Genomic DNA, 16,998 nt, shown 5'->3' on the forward strand with positions numbered 1-16,998 from the left:
TAAAATATTATATGCTTGATGGTGTATAACCAAAGGTTTAATCTCACCACTAAAGGGGCAGTTGCTGTGATTCTGCAATAACCCTGCAGACAATAATCAAGACAGCTCCTGTTGTTCTCTCAGTAAAATCATGGTAAACACAGCATGGATATATTGTAATTTGATATCTGTAAGATCAACTGTTATATCTCACAGTAACTCATAATATAAGATTTCATTCACCATTAAATGTACATTTTCCTCAGATGCCATACAAAACTATTATTTACTAGGTATGTTTTCTATTAACCATAGATTGCCAACAGAGAAAAAATGCCCAGAGATAATTTTTTTAATATAAGAAAGCATTTATTTAAAGTATTAAAAATGAAGATTTAGCATGTACTTTGCTTTTGGGGGGGGTATCAGCAAAACATTACTTTCCACATTGTTTCAGCACACAGAGGGGAGCAAGTGGAATTTCCCTACTTGCTCCATAGTTAGAAAACAACAATAATTCTACCCTGGGAGCACCTTGTCACCATTCAGGCAGATTAAGCATTCATCCAACAAGGTTACTTGGGCAAAAGTGACAGATGAGATAGGTTTTTAAGGCAGAAGTATAAACACTGAGGTTCACTGTCTTTGTAATTTAATTGTATCAGTGAGAAATAAATATATTTAAAGGAGAGTACACTGCAACAATTCTGAGCTATCACTAACTCTAATCCCCAAAACATGCTAGCAGGGTTTGACTCCCATCAGAATAAACAGCAATACTTTACTCAAACATAACTAGGTTACTCATCAGTATTTTAGACATGTAGACTTTTTTTACTTACCAGTGCTGGATTTTTTCTTGGCAGCCAGTGACCACCTGTCATTAAAACAGATAACTACTCATGAAAAAAACAAAGCTAAGCACACAGCTGCAATGTCAATGCATCAGAAACTAGAACAGGAGCTTTACAGATTTGGTGTTGCCTCCATCCACATTTTTATTTGTCAGGGCAAAGGCGTGTGAATGGTCGTTCTTAAGCAGCACACTTTATCACAGGCTAATGCAGAGTGATAACCACAGGAAAAAATCACAGCTTTTCACTTCTTATTTCGGTACAATACCTGCTCCATAACTATTAGGTGACACAGGATCTGAGATAAGTAGCAGTTTGTGCAATCTGCCGATCTATTTTCAGTGTTACATGTTTGCAGAATAAGAAAACAACATAAATTATAACAAGACATCAATGTAACTCCCATACTCAGTCATTAAAAAGCAGAACAAATGAATCTCACAGCACCAAAAACATTTTTCCTCTATCAGTACATCAACAAATGTCTCCACTGGCCACTTTAACTTGAAAAAGCCCAAATTAACTTTGTCCTGTGTAAATACATAGGTATTTGACACCATGATGGGCTGCTGGCATCATTTCTTTCTGGGTGTCAAAAAAGGTATTTCACTTAATCCCTTATGCCACAGGCTTTCCCAAGAGATACAAAAGAATTTACAAAATAAAGCTCTTCACAAAATAAAGGCCTTAATTATCACTGTTAAAATTAAACACTTATATCTTTTTTAACTGCAATTTTTTAGACTATATACAGCAAACAGGCAGGATACTGAAACCTGTGACCTTCTCTGCCACAATTACATGGAGATTTTGTCTTTCAAAACATATTCTGATCTCTGAATAATAGTTACCAAAAATACAACACAAACAATTTCATTCAATTATATGAAATGCAATGAAGCCATGAGGCAGTTAAATATGTCTAGACAGCTTCTCAATATAAGCATTTTCTAGATTTTTTTTTTTACAAATTTTGTTTTTCCTATAGCCAAAATAATGCTAACATTCGAAAGCAATTAATGAGAAAATTTGCAGAGAAAACAATAACATACATTCAAGTACCACTGAAATCACTGGAGCAGATAATTCTTTTTTTTTTTCCCCAAACAACAGAATGAAAGACTTTTTTTTTTTTTCTGTTAGCATATGTGCAGCTTTTGCTCAACAGATCTCAGACCCTGCACTTCCTACTCATGCAGGAATAAAAAAAATGGGACTACTTTGTGAGCTAATAATTCTTTAAACAGAGCAAAGTCCTTAAATGAAAAGGATCAGCTTTACATTTGTGGTTATGTTATTTCATAATCCATCAGGAAAGTCAGCCAGGTAGGTCATCCCACATAAGCCAAGTTTAAATTTATCATTTGCTTTAAACTCCTACAAATCAAATGCCTAGCAAAATATCTTCCTTAATGTGCAAGGCAACTATTTTTAAACTTGAGAGTAAATACACAGACTTGTACAGGACATCAAGCCAGAAATCTAATTCATATTGTTAATATGAAGCCCATTTTAAGAGTAAAGTTTCTGCAGGAGACATAAATTGTCTGGTAACAAAGCCAAGGCACACTGGAGCCCCTCACTAACAAGTTGAGGAGTCCAAGCCTATTCTATCCACATCCTTCATCCTTTCACGTTTGGCAGTGAATGTGAAGTACACAACATAATTTAGCATACAAAAATGTTTATGAAATCCTTTAAGAAAGTTTCCATTTAACTGCCCCATTACAGATGAAGATGGAAAAGACAGGAAGCTTTCCATTCCCAATACATGACTTTCCATGCATGAAGTGAGCTGAAAGCACAAAAAGAAAAGCCCTGCAAACCGTAAGAGCAGCATGTTCATTAACCTCTACATGATAATCCTTTCGTAGCTGCATATTAACTAGTTACATATTCATAATCATTTACATTATTTAGAGGACCTTCTATGAAAATTTCCAGGCTATATCCATTAGCCACAATGTTAAAGGTTGCAGAAGATAGTCTACTTAATGTTTCCAGGAAGCTTTTTTAATTAGTAAATATGTTAATTGGGCACATATGCTTTTTATGTTTTTAAGAAACAGTCCATCAGCAAAACAGCATAGGGGCATATGCTGTTTCCATCACCCTTTATCCCCCTTAAAAAAAATAAATAAAAAAGGGAAAAATCAATAACACCAATCAATTTTAATTTAATTCTTCTTTGATATAATCTCTCTTGAAGGGATACCAAAGGGTGGAACCAACAACAAACCTTTTCATTTCAGAGGCCAGCATAAAATGAGACCTTTTACAGAAGTGCTAAAATATACCACCTTAAAAATGTTGCAGGCTGCACTTCTGGAACTGAAGTCTATTAAAGAATAGAGAGAATAAATATTGAAAAACAGATGGAGATCAATTATGCATATGACCTTTATTAGGTCAGTCTCACTGTTTGGATAACAACTGGTCTTATCAAAGCAAAGAAACAAATAGATAAATATATAAACAAATCTTTGATTTTTTGCCTTTAATCAAACACAGGAAAATCATTAGTCTATCTTCCACACATAATTTATATCCAGAGTTACAATTAAAGAATGAAAAACCCTTTTAGGGTAAATAAAATAAATGACCTGCTTGTTTATCCACTTGAGTTCAATTTACCTGGACAGCTAGTGCCACCAAGTATGCTTTACTTTTAAGGCATCATAGGGAAGCAGTATCAACAAACTCTGAATTCTCCCCTTTTAGGCATAAAAATGTATGAGTTTGTGAATGCACATGGTTATCAGTGGCTTATCTGCATACTAAAATATTTATTAAACTACTCTTGCAGCAGACTTAACATTATCTAATCATGGGTCTGGTTATTAAAACAGGATCCACTGTCAGAAAACATATTCCATAGTCTTAAAAGAAAGCAAATAGGGAAGTATCTTGTCTCCTTCCTTTTCACCAACAGCCAGTTGTTAAAATGCAGTGCTTCTCAAGCCCCTGACCCACCAGAACCACACCTGGGAGCTCCACTGCAGCCCCTGGGGACAGGGGAGGCACAAATCCCTGCTGGATGAAACCAAACCCTTGCAGCAGATGATGTGCTTGCCCTGCTCTCACTGCTACGTGCCTGAGCTATTTCTAGGGCTGCCTGTGTTGCTGCTTTTAGGGAATCCCTCGTTTGTAGGTGTCACAAGCAGAGCACGAGGATCAGCTTTAGACCTGTGCTCACGTCCCAGGTGTCCCCAGGTGTCCCCAGCTCAGCAGTGTGATCCCAGGGCAGACTGCATGACTCCAAATCACCCCCAGCAGCTCCTCATCCAGCCAAGGACTTCATCAGCTGAGCAAAGACAGGGAATTCCTTCTCTCTGCAACACATCCTCCCTTCCCTATCTGTTTATACACTACCTTCTCCATCATCTTGCATTCAAAGAGTTCAAAATCTCCTCCATGAATTCAAGTGAGCAGCACTTTGAAAAAGCAGTGCACTGACTCTGCAGGGTGAGTTACAACCACTGACTCTGCTCAGGGCTGGCAGGGGAAGGCAGAGCTCCTAACTCAGCAGCCACAGTCACTATACAGTCACTTCACAGGCTCTACAGTCACTTCCAACACTTCCCTGGCAATGAGCACAGGTGAAAAGGATGCTGCAGCACAAAGCAGATCCTTACCTGTATGTGCCATGGGTCTCCAACCTATTCCACATCACCTCAGCAGGTTTTCACCCTCCTGTACAAGGGCACTTCCTTCCTGCACCTTATTTTTTCCTGATCTGTTACTTCTGCAGGTGCTCCCATTACTAACAGCTGAATATACTCTCTGTGGTGCTTCTGATTAACAAAGTGGTGGCACAAGGAGGTCTCTTCTTATTGAGGTACTTCTCCAAGGTGGGGGGCATGCAAGTGAATGTTTCTCCCTACTGAGCAGCTGGACACTGCCTACAGAGGTGCTGGGCTCAGCACAGAGAGGATAACTCTCCCTCATCCCTTCTGAACAGCAGTAAAACAAGCTGCCAAGTCAGAACCTTATTTATGTCTCAGTTTGTGAAAATTGTTAGTAACAGAGCCGGTCCTGGTATCACCTGCAGGCAGTTTGGGGCACCAATGCTGAACCTGCTCTGTGTGAGTTGTGCAGCTATGTTCAAGTCCAGAGAATTAGAAACTTTTAAGTTTCTGAGATGGAAGTTAAATTCAATGAAAATGATGAAAATAAAAACGTTGCATCGGATTAGGAAGAGCTCCTAAATGAATGAGAGGCCACTTCCACACCTGCAAGTATGAAGGTGGAAATGTGAAGCACGGCACAAAAGCAAAGTTCCCCTTTAAACAAGTTGCAAGTTAGGCCAAACAAATGTCTGCTGGTTCTACATGCACACTTGAGCACTTTGCTTCAAAACTGTGACTGACAATCTGGCTGGTCTTCTGAAATTAGAAGCTGGGGACACAGATCTAATCCCAGCTCTGATTCTGTTCTTCTATATGGCCTTGAGCAAATCACAACCTCTCAGTCTACATTTCTTCATCTGCAAAATGGGGATAATAGTATTAACCTACCCACCTCAGAGTGTTTAATGATGATTAATTAATGTGAGAAAAGCACTCTAAAGATGTAAGAGCACTATATAAGTGATAAAGCATTATTTACCACTTGAAAAGTAATCTGAATAAAATCAGATATGCAAGTAATTTGTTTACATGTAGCAATAATATAATTTGTGACTATTTAATCTTGAATTAGTCTCACTTTAAACATCCCTTTCAATCACATTTCCAGTTACTTAGGGAAAAATGACAGTATGGAATACTTTTTGTAGAAGCAAAGCAAGTAATGAGGTGGTAATTAAAGTAAGGGTCTAATAAAGTCTAAAACCAATGACTTGCCTTCAGGAGACTGTCCCTGCCATTTGGGATTGTAAAAATATCTCTGTTTCAATCTAGGTCCTGTGCAGAACCTTCCACCAGTGTATGCTGGTTTCCTGAAATGCAGATCCGTGTCTGCAAGGCTTATGGTAAATCAAACATCATTTCCTTTACTGACTTCCTCCAGGTGACTCCAACTCTGCACAGCTCTAAATGCTAAATATTCCACATTCAAGTATTTACTGTGGTTCACACATGCACATGAGCTGCCTCCATCTGGAAATGTTTGCAGTATCAAAACCCTCTCTGCCATGCAACTCATGCATGAGATTTCCCTCTTGTACCCCCAAACACTACAATTTTACCCATGAAATTACCAGTTCACATACCACTTTACATTACAGAACACTAATGGGTGGTCAAATATTTAATCATCTCTTGGTAACAAGGATGTAACAAGCTACAGAAAAAACAAACATTTAAAATGAATTTTCATTTTTTCCTCTAGGAAACTACACAGTACTTGCCTAGAACACAGCAATCACTGGTGGAGAAAGACAGAATTAGCATTTGTACAATTGTTTTTCCTAGAGCCCCATTTTCAATCGAAAAATGAAATAAAACTATTAAAAATTCTTCAGTCTGTTGGCACACTGTATGATCTAATGCAAAAGGAAGAAAGCACTTCTGAGTTCTCATATTCATTTATTAAATCATATTACTCAAAAATGCTACATTCCAACAAATTATTAACATAAAACCCCCTTTGGGTGGCAACTTTTGCCTTTTGAAGGAACGTGTTTGGGAAGAATACTGCAGGAAGAGAGAGAAAGAAATCTGAATCATGGCAAACATTTTTTCCTAAAGTAAAAAATCTTAGAAATATAGCCATGATTTTGACTTTTCTTTACAAGAAAACAAGTAAGATCTACTATTTTTCTATTAATTGTGTACACACCTGCGAGTCTTGCAGTTTTGCAGGAAAAGTAGTACATAACTATTCTTTATCAATAAATAAGTACTAAGTTCTGACCTAAATTATTTTGGGGAGCTCAAAAATTCTACACAGCAAAACACCTCATGGGCAGCAGGATGTCTTCTGCTGAGTGAGTTCCACTGCCTCCAAACCACCTGAAGTGGGGCAAGCAAGGCACCCAGAGTAAGGTCTCATCCTTCACTGGCAGCAGGCCAGTGTCCATGTCCTGTAACTTCATCTTGAGACAAGACAGGAACTCCAAAGTTAGTATTTCAGCTGAGGTCAGGTAAATGTATCTGTGTGGCTACACCACAGCCAGGCTTGCTCAGGGACCCAGAGAGCAGCAGGCAAGCACAGGCACAGAACTCCTGTGATCTAAGCAGCCCAGCATCTCAAGCAGGTTTTGCAAGCTCTGATGGAGTTTATAGTACAAAAACTATGCTGCTAGCAAAACCTAAGCTTAACTGGCTTTAAATTGCCATGAGCTGTGACACCTGCCTCACAGACATAGCTGCAGGCTGTGCTTCAGCTTCCAGCCACAGTCCTGAGTAAACTCAGCATCATCCCTCCCTGGCTCCTGCCACTCAGCTCCACTGCCTCATCCTCCCAAAGCTGACACGATCTGCTGACAGACATTTGTAACCACATCAGGGATCCACACTGGATGAAAAATGGTCCAGGAAAGAGGGAGGAAAAAAAGGGGGCAAAAAGGTCAAAAATAAAGTTTGGTTTTAAGCTGCATTCCAGCCCAGTTCACTAAGCACTGTCACAAACGTGCCACCCAAAAACTGCTAAAGAACTGAAAAAAGTGCACACAAAAGGATTAACAAGTTGTTCAAATTTAAGTCAGCTGGACAACTCACAAAATCATTAATGAAAATTTTGAGCAAGGGTCTGAGACTGCTGCTCCTGTGCTGCAGCCTGTGCTAACAGACAGGTGGAACAAAAGCAGCACCTGCACAGTGCAGCAGTGCCCCAATGCAACCAAACAAACACAGAGCCTCAGTGTACCTGCTGCTCTGAGGGCATCAAGGAAAGCTCTGCTGCAGATCCACCTGCAACACTGAAAGCTCAGCCTAAAACAAAGTATTATTTCACAACCTCAAAGGATGAAAGAAGTACTTGAGACAAGGAGCATCCAAACATATCTAAGACAGGCTACAAGCTAAACCTATGGAATGGAGATCTGCAAAGCCACTGAACACCATTCCCAAATGGTACCCTGGTCACTGCATCTGCTCACAGCCTCTGCAGACAGCTGCAAGAGCAGCACAATTCAGTAACACTTCAATTTTCTGCATATAATCTCATCTACACATTTTAGCTACCAATGAGGTTGAACACAGACTTGCCCTCTCCAGAATAAAGGCAAAGCTCTTTAAACTCTTTTGTCAAATCTCCTACAGTTACCATTAAAAAACCTACTGAAGATCTGTTAATTTTATTTCACAGCTCTTGGCACTATATAAACTTGTGGGTATTTAACTCATACTAATAAGAACATGGACAAATATTGACTAAAAAAGTAAAAGTGATGATCAATTAACACTGGAGGAACGATAAGTATTCCACAAAAAGCTTCCAGATCATAACTGAATTAGCCCTTTTACTTGAATGCAGCACCTGAAAAAACATTACTGGAACCAGTGGACAGGGTGGAGTGCATGCCACCACAATTTCCAAAAAAGGTAATTGTCCAGGTATCTTTTTAAAAGGAATAGGCAAATAAAGCTTCACACAGGTTCTTTTTAAAAGGGGCACATCAAACCAAGCTTTAGACACTCTGTTCCCTCTTCTCAAAGTTATTGTACCAAATGAAGCCCTGCTGCACTGGTGGCTCACACCCAGGCATTCTCTGGATTGTGTGAACTTGGACTCAGGTTGGAAAAAGTGCAAACCATGGCAGACACTGCCCTGGGAAGCACATCTGAGTCTCATCTGTGGGTCCACAGGCAAGCACTTCCTGATCTCCAGTGGCTCCTGAGCAGCATTAAGTGAACAACACCCTGCTCTGCTTCACTGCTCCTTTTCAGACTGCAGGAACAGCTCTACAACTGCCAAGTTGCTGATTTCACAGCACAGATATTACTTGGAAAAGACAAACAGAAGCAGTCAGCCCCAGAAGTAAATCATGTAGAAGAGGAAACAATTTAAAAGAGTGTAAGCTTAGGATTCTGTGATTTGCTTCTCCATAACCTATCTACAAGTTTTTCTGACTCTCAAAAGACTTTAAGTACCCAGGATCTTGAAAATCATTTGGAAATTAAAGATTGTACAGCTCTACCATTTAAATTCATAAAAATTAAGAATATGTCATAATGCACAATGGCCAATGAGTTACAGTAAGAGCTGCACTCAATCTAATTGTGCTTTGCTGTCATGGTGAGTGACAGGAGAGTCACTTCCTTGTCCTAATTTTTATAAAAGGAAAATAAAAAAGTGTGTTTGTCAGTGCAATACAAAAAAAATCATACTGCCATCTAATAGTGGAATCCTTTAGATTCTCCATGCCTGTGTCTGCACTCTGCAAACGTCTCTTGGGTCTAATTGGCTCTGTAATGTCTCCCATTACACGTACTGTCATTGCACTGCTCAGGAACTACAGAACCTATCCTCCCACTGTAAATTCACTGTCTACACAAGTCTTTCCAAATCATACACATCTGACTTGTCAACTTCCCATCACTTAGTAATCCCAACCCACCTGATTGCAGGAATAAATGTATATCAAATATTATGTTTAAACGCAGGGCCTATAGTATGAGAATCCTCCTATTTAAATATTCATTTTATAATTCCTCTACTAACTTGCAATAGATTTACTGCAGCATTTTCAGCTAACATATATTGCTTTTACAAGTAATCCATGACACATACATTATACTCTTCTTACAGAAATATTCAAAACTTTACGCAGGCATTGCGCTTCCAATGATGGTCTTTATCATGAAAATTACTAGATATTCTTCTATAATTTATCCCCAAGATACACATTCTAAGTCATGTTTTTATACAAAGTGCCTTTAGTAGGAGCACTGAAAATTGCTTTTAACAGTTTGGTCTTACTATCACCACAAATTAACAAGATGAAATCTGTCCAACAGGCAAGCAGTCCTAAACAAGAATTAAAATTACTTTTCACCAGGGGTCCTAAACCTAGAAGTTGCAGCTTCTATCTGATTAAAGACAGAAAGTCATGGACATCCTTTTCTTTCAGTATTTTTAAGCAGGAAGGAAGCCTCAGCTCACAAGTTCTCCAGGGCAGCACTTAAAAGCTCAAACCCATAGCTGAACCAGGGTTGTACAATGGCGTGGGTGTTAAAATAACCAACCACAATTCAAATATTATCTTTAATGCTGCAGATAGGTACTGCTGTGTTCCATGATTTCACTAAAGGTTGCCCTCACATTAATGGGAATAAATAGGTTTCCTTGGACTTAATCAAGCATCACTGGGACAGCACAACATCCCAGTAATTAAAAGAAATGTATTTGCCTGCCAGTATATAGAGATATTGTTCTGGCTAAGTAACTTCACTATTTTCCATGATCCTTACACTACAATTACTAGTTTACTGAAGTAGTGGGTAACTAATTCTCCTTCATCTTTGTGCTGAGACAAAACAGGTGCTGAGACAAAACAGGAGCCTTCAACTTCAGTGGTTCTGTGGGAAAAATACAGATCTCTAAGAGGCAGCAGAAATAAAAAGACCTCCTCCATCTTAAAATACAATATTTTTGTAACTGGAAATACCGTTGTAATCCAATTATATATATTCATTGCATAGAGGGAAAGTCTACTATATCTTCATCACGACACTCCATTGTAACCAAGATATGTAGTTCTTTAGTATAATTTCATATTGAAGCTGAAGTGTTCCATTTTTTTCAGCCAATTTGCAGAAATTATGTAAAGTTTCCCTATGATAAAATATAACTTTGGTACATCAGCCTAACAGAGGCTTAATTAATGGTCTCCTGGGCCTCTTTTCCACTGGAGCAGATCTGTTTAAGAAGAGTCTTAAACTTGCTTACAGAGGGGTCTTACCATGAACTGGGAATAATTCTCTGTGGCTATGGCAGACGTGTGCTTACACATTAGGCCTGACACCAATGTACCAGGGAAATTATTCTTCACCAGATTCCACCACCCTGAAAATTCCCTGAAGGAGCCCAAGCAGGTGAATTCCTATCAGCAGTTATTGGCATGATGGCTTCCAATCCGTGCAGGGCAGATGATGCAGAGGATTCCAGCAGACCCTCTCACTGTTCATCCACATTAATGCTCAGATGGCTAGACAGGTCTTTTAGTAATGATCTAATGGGTATTCAAAAGTAAACACATTTGTGCACACAATATTCCACACAAGGCACATTTTAATACCCCACAGGTGTTACTCACTTTTTCTCAACTAAACCAGCATGTGACAAAATACAGGCTGGAGACAAAATCTTCCATTATAACTGAGGAACTCTAACGTGCATCTTACCATCTGCTTAAAAAATTCTTAATCGCATGAGCAGAAAAAGTGAAAAGTCCGCAGACTGCAGTTGAGTCAAATACACCCTGCACATGACCACAAGTTATTTCCAGTGACTCCTGCACCCACACAGAGCTCACTGCGAGGCTGGAATCTACAAGCCCTAAATCGCACTCCTTAGGTTTTCAGGACCCACTTGAGTAAGATCACGAGTGTAATCTACAGGAAAAACGTTGTGCTGTGGTCTCAGGTGGGACCAGCTTCTGAACTCTTGGGAACAATTTCTGCAGAAAAAACTGGTTCTCTGAAACCCATTTCAAAGACAACCAATGACTCCTAAGGCAAGTCATGAACAACTAAGTTTTGACCCACGGTCCCCTCAAGCTGGCCCAGGAGCACGCTGGCCCCGGCATGACGCAGGTCAGACACGGCCGGGAGGTTTTGGAGGCGTGACTGTCCCGGAGGCCGGAAAAATCACGGAGAGGCGTGTGAGGATAAAAACACGCGTTCATGGGGAGGCGTGTGAGGATAAAAACACGCGTTCATGGGGAGGCGTGTAGAGGATAAAAACACGCGTTCATGGGGAGGCGTGTAGAGGATAAAAACACGCGTTCATGGGCGCTGCTAACCATGGCAGCCTGGTGCAGCACCGGGGTGCGGGCAGGGCCTTCCCTCCTGCAGCCTCCCGAGCTCGCTCCCCGCGGTGTCCCGGAGGCTGTGTCCCGGGGGAGCTGTGTCCCAGGGCTATGTCCCCTATGTCCCAGAGGGTTGTGTCCCAGGGGCTGGATCCCAGGGCTGTGTCCCAGGGACCGTGTCCTCAGCCCGGGGGTCTCCGGCTGCCCCGGCCCGCCGCCCGTGACGTCACGCGGCCACGTGCCCTCCCCGCCCCGGTCCCCCCGGGCCCGGCCCCGGCCCCCCGCGCCCCCCGGCCCGGCCCCGGTGCCCCCTTTACCTTCTCGTGCTCCCGCCGGAGCCGCCCCACCAGCGCGGGGCTCAGCGGCGAGGCGCCGCCGCCGGGGGCCTCCATGCGGGCCGGGCCGCGCCGGCGGTCTCCGGGGCAGCGGGGAAAGGGAAGGGAGGGAAAGCGGCCGGTCTGGGCCGATCTCCTCAGCAGGGCGAATGAGTCCTATAGAAATGTTTGTGCAGGGCGAAGCGCCGGCTCCAGAGCCGCATCCACGCGGGGGCCGCCGCCGCCTGGGCCCGGGGCGCCGCCGCTGCCGGGGGAAGAAGCATCTCAGTGTCGCATTCTGGGCCGCGCCGCCGCCGCCGCCGCCTGGGCCCAGCTCCCGCCGCGCCGGGGAGAGCCGGCCGTGGGTGCCGGCGCTGGGTCCGGCCGCGCCGCCCGCCTGCTGCACTCTGGGTACGCGCCCGCGGCCCGCGGGAGGCACCCGGCTGCGAGCCGCGAGAGGCGGGCGCTCCACACCCCCTGCCCGGCCCGGCCCGGCCCCCGCGCCGGGCTCCGGCACCCCCGGGGCTCCCTGGCAGCAGCCCGGGCCGCCCCGGTGCTCCCGCGGCCCGGCGATGCGGAGAGCAGGCCCGGGCGCCAAGGCCTCGGCGGCGGAAAGCGGAGCAGCGGCTGCGAGGCGCTCAGACGGGCCTGCACTAATCCCGGAGCCACAGAGACAGAGCCGTGTGTCCTCTGTAACCGCGAGGTGCTGTCACAGGTTGTGCCCTCGGGATGCCGGCTCTGGAGAGTGTCTGTGCGCTGGCAGGGCGGCCGGCGTGAGCAATCACAGAATCACAGAAAGGACCTTAAAGATAGAATAGAATCATCACGATTAGAAGAGACCTTCAAGATCATCGAGTCCACTATCTCCTCAGCACTACCTTTGTAACTCCTAAACCACATTGCCCAGCACTTGTGCCAGACACCTCTTCAACACCTCCTGCAATGGTCACTCCATCACATCCCTGGGCAGCCCATGCCTCACACCCAAATGTTCCGATGCCTGACACCCAACAATGATAACACTTTTTCAGTCTCCAATCCAAATCCCCATATCCCCCCTGCCATGAGCAAGTACCACCTTCTGCTAGACTAGGTTGCTCCACACTCCATCCAACCTGGCCTTGAACACTTTTGGGTTATCCACAACCTCCATGGGCAGCCTGTTCCAGGGCCTCACCAGCCTCACATGAAATAATTTCTTCCCAATATCTAACTTAAATTTCCCCTCCTTCAATTTTTACCCATTACACCTTGTCCTTTTTCTACAGTGGGCTGCCATGACTTGGCAGATTGCAAAATACTCTTTAAAATCAGTTAGAGCAGCACTCAGACTTGCCTACGTGGCAAACTCCCTGCATGGGAAGCAATTGGGGTACAGCCACCCTGGCAATACAGCAGGTAATTTATGTGCAGTAAACTCACTGGCCAGCTCTGTGAATGCCATTAGACACCTCTGGCATAGCACAGTGCTGGAAGGGAGCCACACTCAGCGTGCTGGATGGCAGCACTGCTGAAGGCTGAGCAGCCTCTCATGGTGCTTGATGCCATCCTAGCACATATATTTCAACTTGTACACCCCAAACACCACGAAGGTGTGTTCATAGACCTTGTGTTTAGTGCTGTACTTTTCCCTTGAGTGAATGAGGTTTTCTTTTATGTTTGCTGGTAGAGGTGAGGGTCTCATACCGTGTCCCCCACTGGGGTTAGTAAGTATGTCATAAGATGGAGGTACAAAGGGTCATCATGCCTACATATAGATCAAGAATTTCCTTCTCCAGCCAAAGAATGAATACTTCCTTTCCATGAGCAGAACTAACCCTATACACACCACAAAACAACTGTTTGTTTTACACATAACACAGTATTTGCTGTGCACTTTTGTAAATCCATGTTCCCATCCCCCTTGAAGAGCTTGTTAAAGCTCTACAGATGAGGAATTTAGAAACAATTTTCAAAGCATGGTTACCCAAGCTGGAAGTTAGCTTTTAGCTAGACTTTAATACAGCTTCCAATATTGCAAATAAAAATTTGCAACTGCAGCTGGGTAGTTTGGTTTTTGAAATAACTACATCCATAATCTTTAAGAATAATGGAAAGTTAGCTAAAATCTCTGGCACGTGTTTGTCACTGAGGGAGGGATTCTGGATCCTTTAAACGGCCAAGGGAGATATATATATTGTTATCAGAAAACAGCTCACCAGCAAAAAGATATCTCGAGTTTAAACAGGTTATACGAATCTTGCAGTCCTTCTAAATGCCCATTGTAGGTAATTCCCTTTAAGCCTGCTCAGAACCTCTTCAGAGCTTCACTTCTGGGCTCACAGAGGAGATAGTAAATACAGGTAATTTTTAAATGTTCTGGTTGATTTCATTTCATCTCAACTAGATCGGAAGATAAAACAGATGTACAATATAAAGATACAGTATCTTATTTGAGATTTTAATTTTTTTTTGCCTGACATAAAAAACCCTTCAGTTTTTTATGTCAGGCAACATAACAAGAGGAGCCACAAAGTAGGAGTTTTGTATCCCAAGACACTATTTTCTAAACAGAATGTAAAGACATGCCATCATTTCTCTTGGTGCCTCTTCCAAAGACTTCACCATTTCCTGTGCCTTGAGTAGACCATTTAGTCACTGAATGTGTTGGGTTGAAGGCCTCTGACAGTTCCAAAGTAAGAGGCTGCATCATTATCAGAGCAATGACTGCTTGCCTTTGGTTGTATTGATGATAGTATGGAATAGTTTATGGCATCCTTTTGTACATTTTGTTTTTCAGCTGCCAGTGAAGAAATGTTCTAATAGTGACAAACAGATGGGATACAGCATTTGCCAAAGATGAGCATGAAGCCTTTCTCACATACTTTTGCACTTATAACCTGTACAAAACCACTGTCACCAGAGAAACTCTATAGATTGTAAAATAAATCAAATTGAAATTTAGCCTTCTAAGCTGCAGATTTTTGTTTACTTGTTTACAACATTAAATCTTTAGATGCCCTACCAGCTGATTTTCATAAAACCTTGGAGAAAACTCTGGAGGACTCTCTGTAATTAAGTGAGGGAAAGGCAAATAAGCAGAGCTTACATGTTCTCTTCCAAGTGTCTGGCTTAGTGCTCGGCAGACATGCCCGTACTGGAGCTGAAGACAGAGCTGCTGGCAGAGCTTCTTCCAAACCCCAAGCTGGTCAGATTGGATGAACTTTTAAAATGAGAAATCAGTGTCTTGTTTTCAGTTCTGAAATGAGCAGGTCAGCTGTACCTGTGAGAGCAGTGGATTAGAAGCAAAGTCTTGGAGAGGTCGAGTTAAGTTTGCAGCAGAAAATCTCACACCAGGGCTCTGGCTTAAAGACATTCTCCTTTGGCAAAGAGGTCTGTGCCTTCTCCCATACTCATTCAAAGTCATTCACCACCACTCTGCAAAGACAGCAGTCACAAGGGAGGGGGAAAACAAGGAGAGGACAAAAAGAAGGAGGCACAGGAGAAAATGGCCCAGCCAGTCTTTCTGCAGAGATAAACAAAGCTGAATCCATGATCCCTCTGTTTCACAAAACCAGAGCCTTAGATCTTAACAACATAGATTGCAACACATCCACAAAAAGTTATGGATGAAGACAAGAGGGTTAAGAATCTTGGAGCTCACACATGTGCAAATACATGCAGAGCTATGCTAAGAACAACCGTTGTGTGGGGGATTGGCTGGAAGTTGCGTACAGGGGAAAGGCAACAAGAAGGGGCTCATCATTATCAAGTGGGAGAAAAAGTTATCCTGAGACAGAGCTCCCATGAGAGGAATGCATCTTTGGAAAACAAGATGTGACCCACGTGGTCAGAGATGTGACTACCTCTGTTGTCAGCACGTGAACACAGTGTCAGAACAGGAATAGTGAATGAGCTCTCCAGGCCATGAGCAGATTCCCACATCTGCTGAAGGGAAATTTCATACTCAGTCTTCTGTCATGAAAAGCACATGTTAAAACTGTTGGAAAAAACCATAGACTAGTATCCTTTAGTTAAAGCTAACTCATAATCAAAATGCCATAAGACCAAGTCCATCTTGGGATTGTATATATAATTCTGGCTGCAACACCCACCCTGTATGCTTATTATGAACTTCTAGTGATTCTTAAATTCCTGTGAAAGATTAAAAGCCTTTCCTTGTTGCTGTGATTTGCCAGGAGGATAAGTGCCCTAGCAAATATTTAAGAATAACTGTCTCCACACTGCCAGCAATAATTGCATATTTTTTCTATCCAAAAGTTTTATTCTGAACAAAATCACTATTAACTTTTCTAATAAGTGTTCTTTATGTTGCAGATAAGTCCTTTTGGGCCTTCCTGTTGGAAAAAAATATGGCCATGAGTCCTCCTCCTTTGGTAAATCAGGAAGGCAACCCAGTTCTACTTGAGCTGTTTAAAGGAGTGTAGCTCTGCAATGCTTGCAGAACCATGGTCAAAGCCTGCACCTCCCTCAGTTTAATCAGCCTGAAACAGCCAGTGGGTTTTGTTCAGATAATGACAATGGAGTCAAACTACAAGACACCTTTCATTGTCCAGACATAGAACAAGTAAGGCTTTTATTTGGTTGTTGTTCTGAAACATCATGGTGCTGACATTAGCGTGTTCCTCTCTCCTGTCTTTTCTCATTAGAGAAAGGTGAGAGGCTTCAGGGATGACACCAACATGCTACTCTTTTTTTGATTACATACTTAAATACCTTAACTCATGCTTGAAATGTAAGCTATGGGGCACTAGGTGACAGCTAAACATTTATTTGCTCTGTGTCACCAACTTAGCCTCACCCTTGCTATCCATCCACACAACTATCCCATGTTTAACGTACTGATACCTGAGAACCATCAAACAGATGTTCCCTCATGATCAGTTTTTGGACAGGGTTAAGTAATGATTAGGTTGATGTTCATTTGTCTCTGCAG

The 16,998-nt window shown here is 42.5% G+C and overlaps 1 protein-coding gene across 1 annotated transcript in view; it reads right to left on the reverse strand.

Moving 5' to 3' along the window:
- URI1 (URI1 prefoldin like chaperone) overlaps nucleotides 1–12,321 on the reverse strand; it is a 41,024-nt gene extending 28,703 nt beyond the window's left edge. Inside the window, exons 1-2 of the mRNA XM_063167694.1 lie at nucleotides 12,066–12,321; nucleotides 822–856 (exon numbers count right to left, since the gene is read on the reverse strand). Of these exons, the coding sequence (XP_063023764.1) occupies nucleotides 822–856; nucleotides 12,066–12,140 (110 nt within the window). The 5' untranslated portion in view covers nucleotides 12,141–12,321. The remainder of the gene's footprint in view (nucleotides 1–821; nucleotides 857–12,065) is intronic.
- Between the last annotated feature and the right edge of the window lie 4,677 nt (nucleotides 12,322–16,998).

Source organism: Melospiza melodia, chromosome 13 (assembly GCF_035770615.1).
Source record: "Melospiza melodia melodia isolate bMelMel2 chromosome 13, bMelMel2.pri, whole genome shotgun sequence".
Classification (NCBI taxonomy): domain Eukaryota; kingdom Metazoa; phylum Chordata; class Aves; order Passeriformes; family Passerellidae; genus Melospiza; species Melospiza melodia.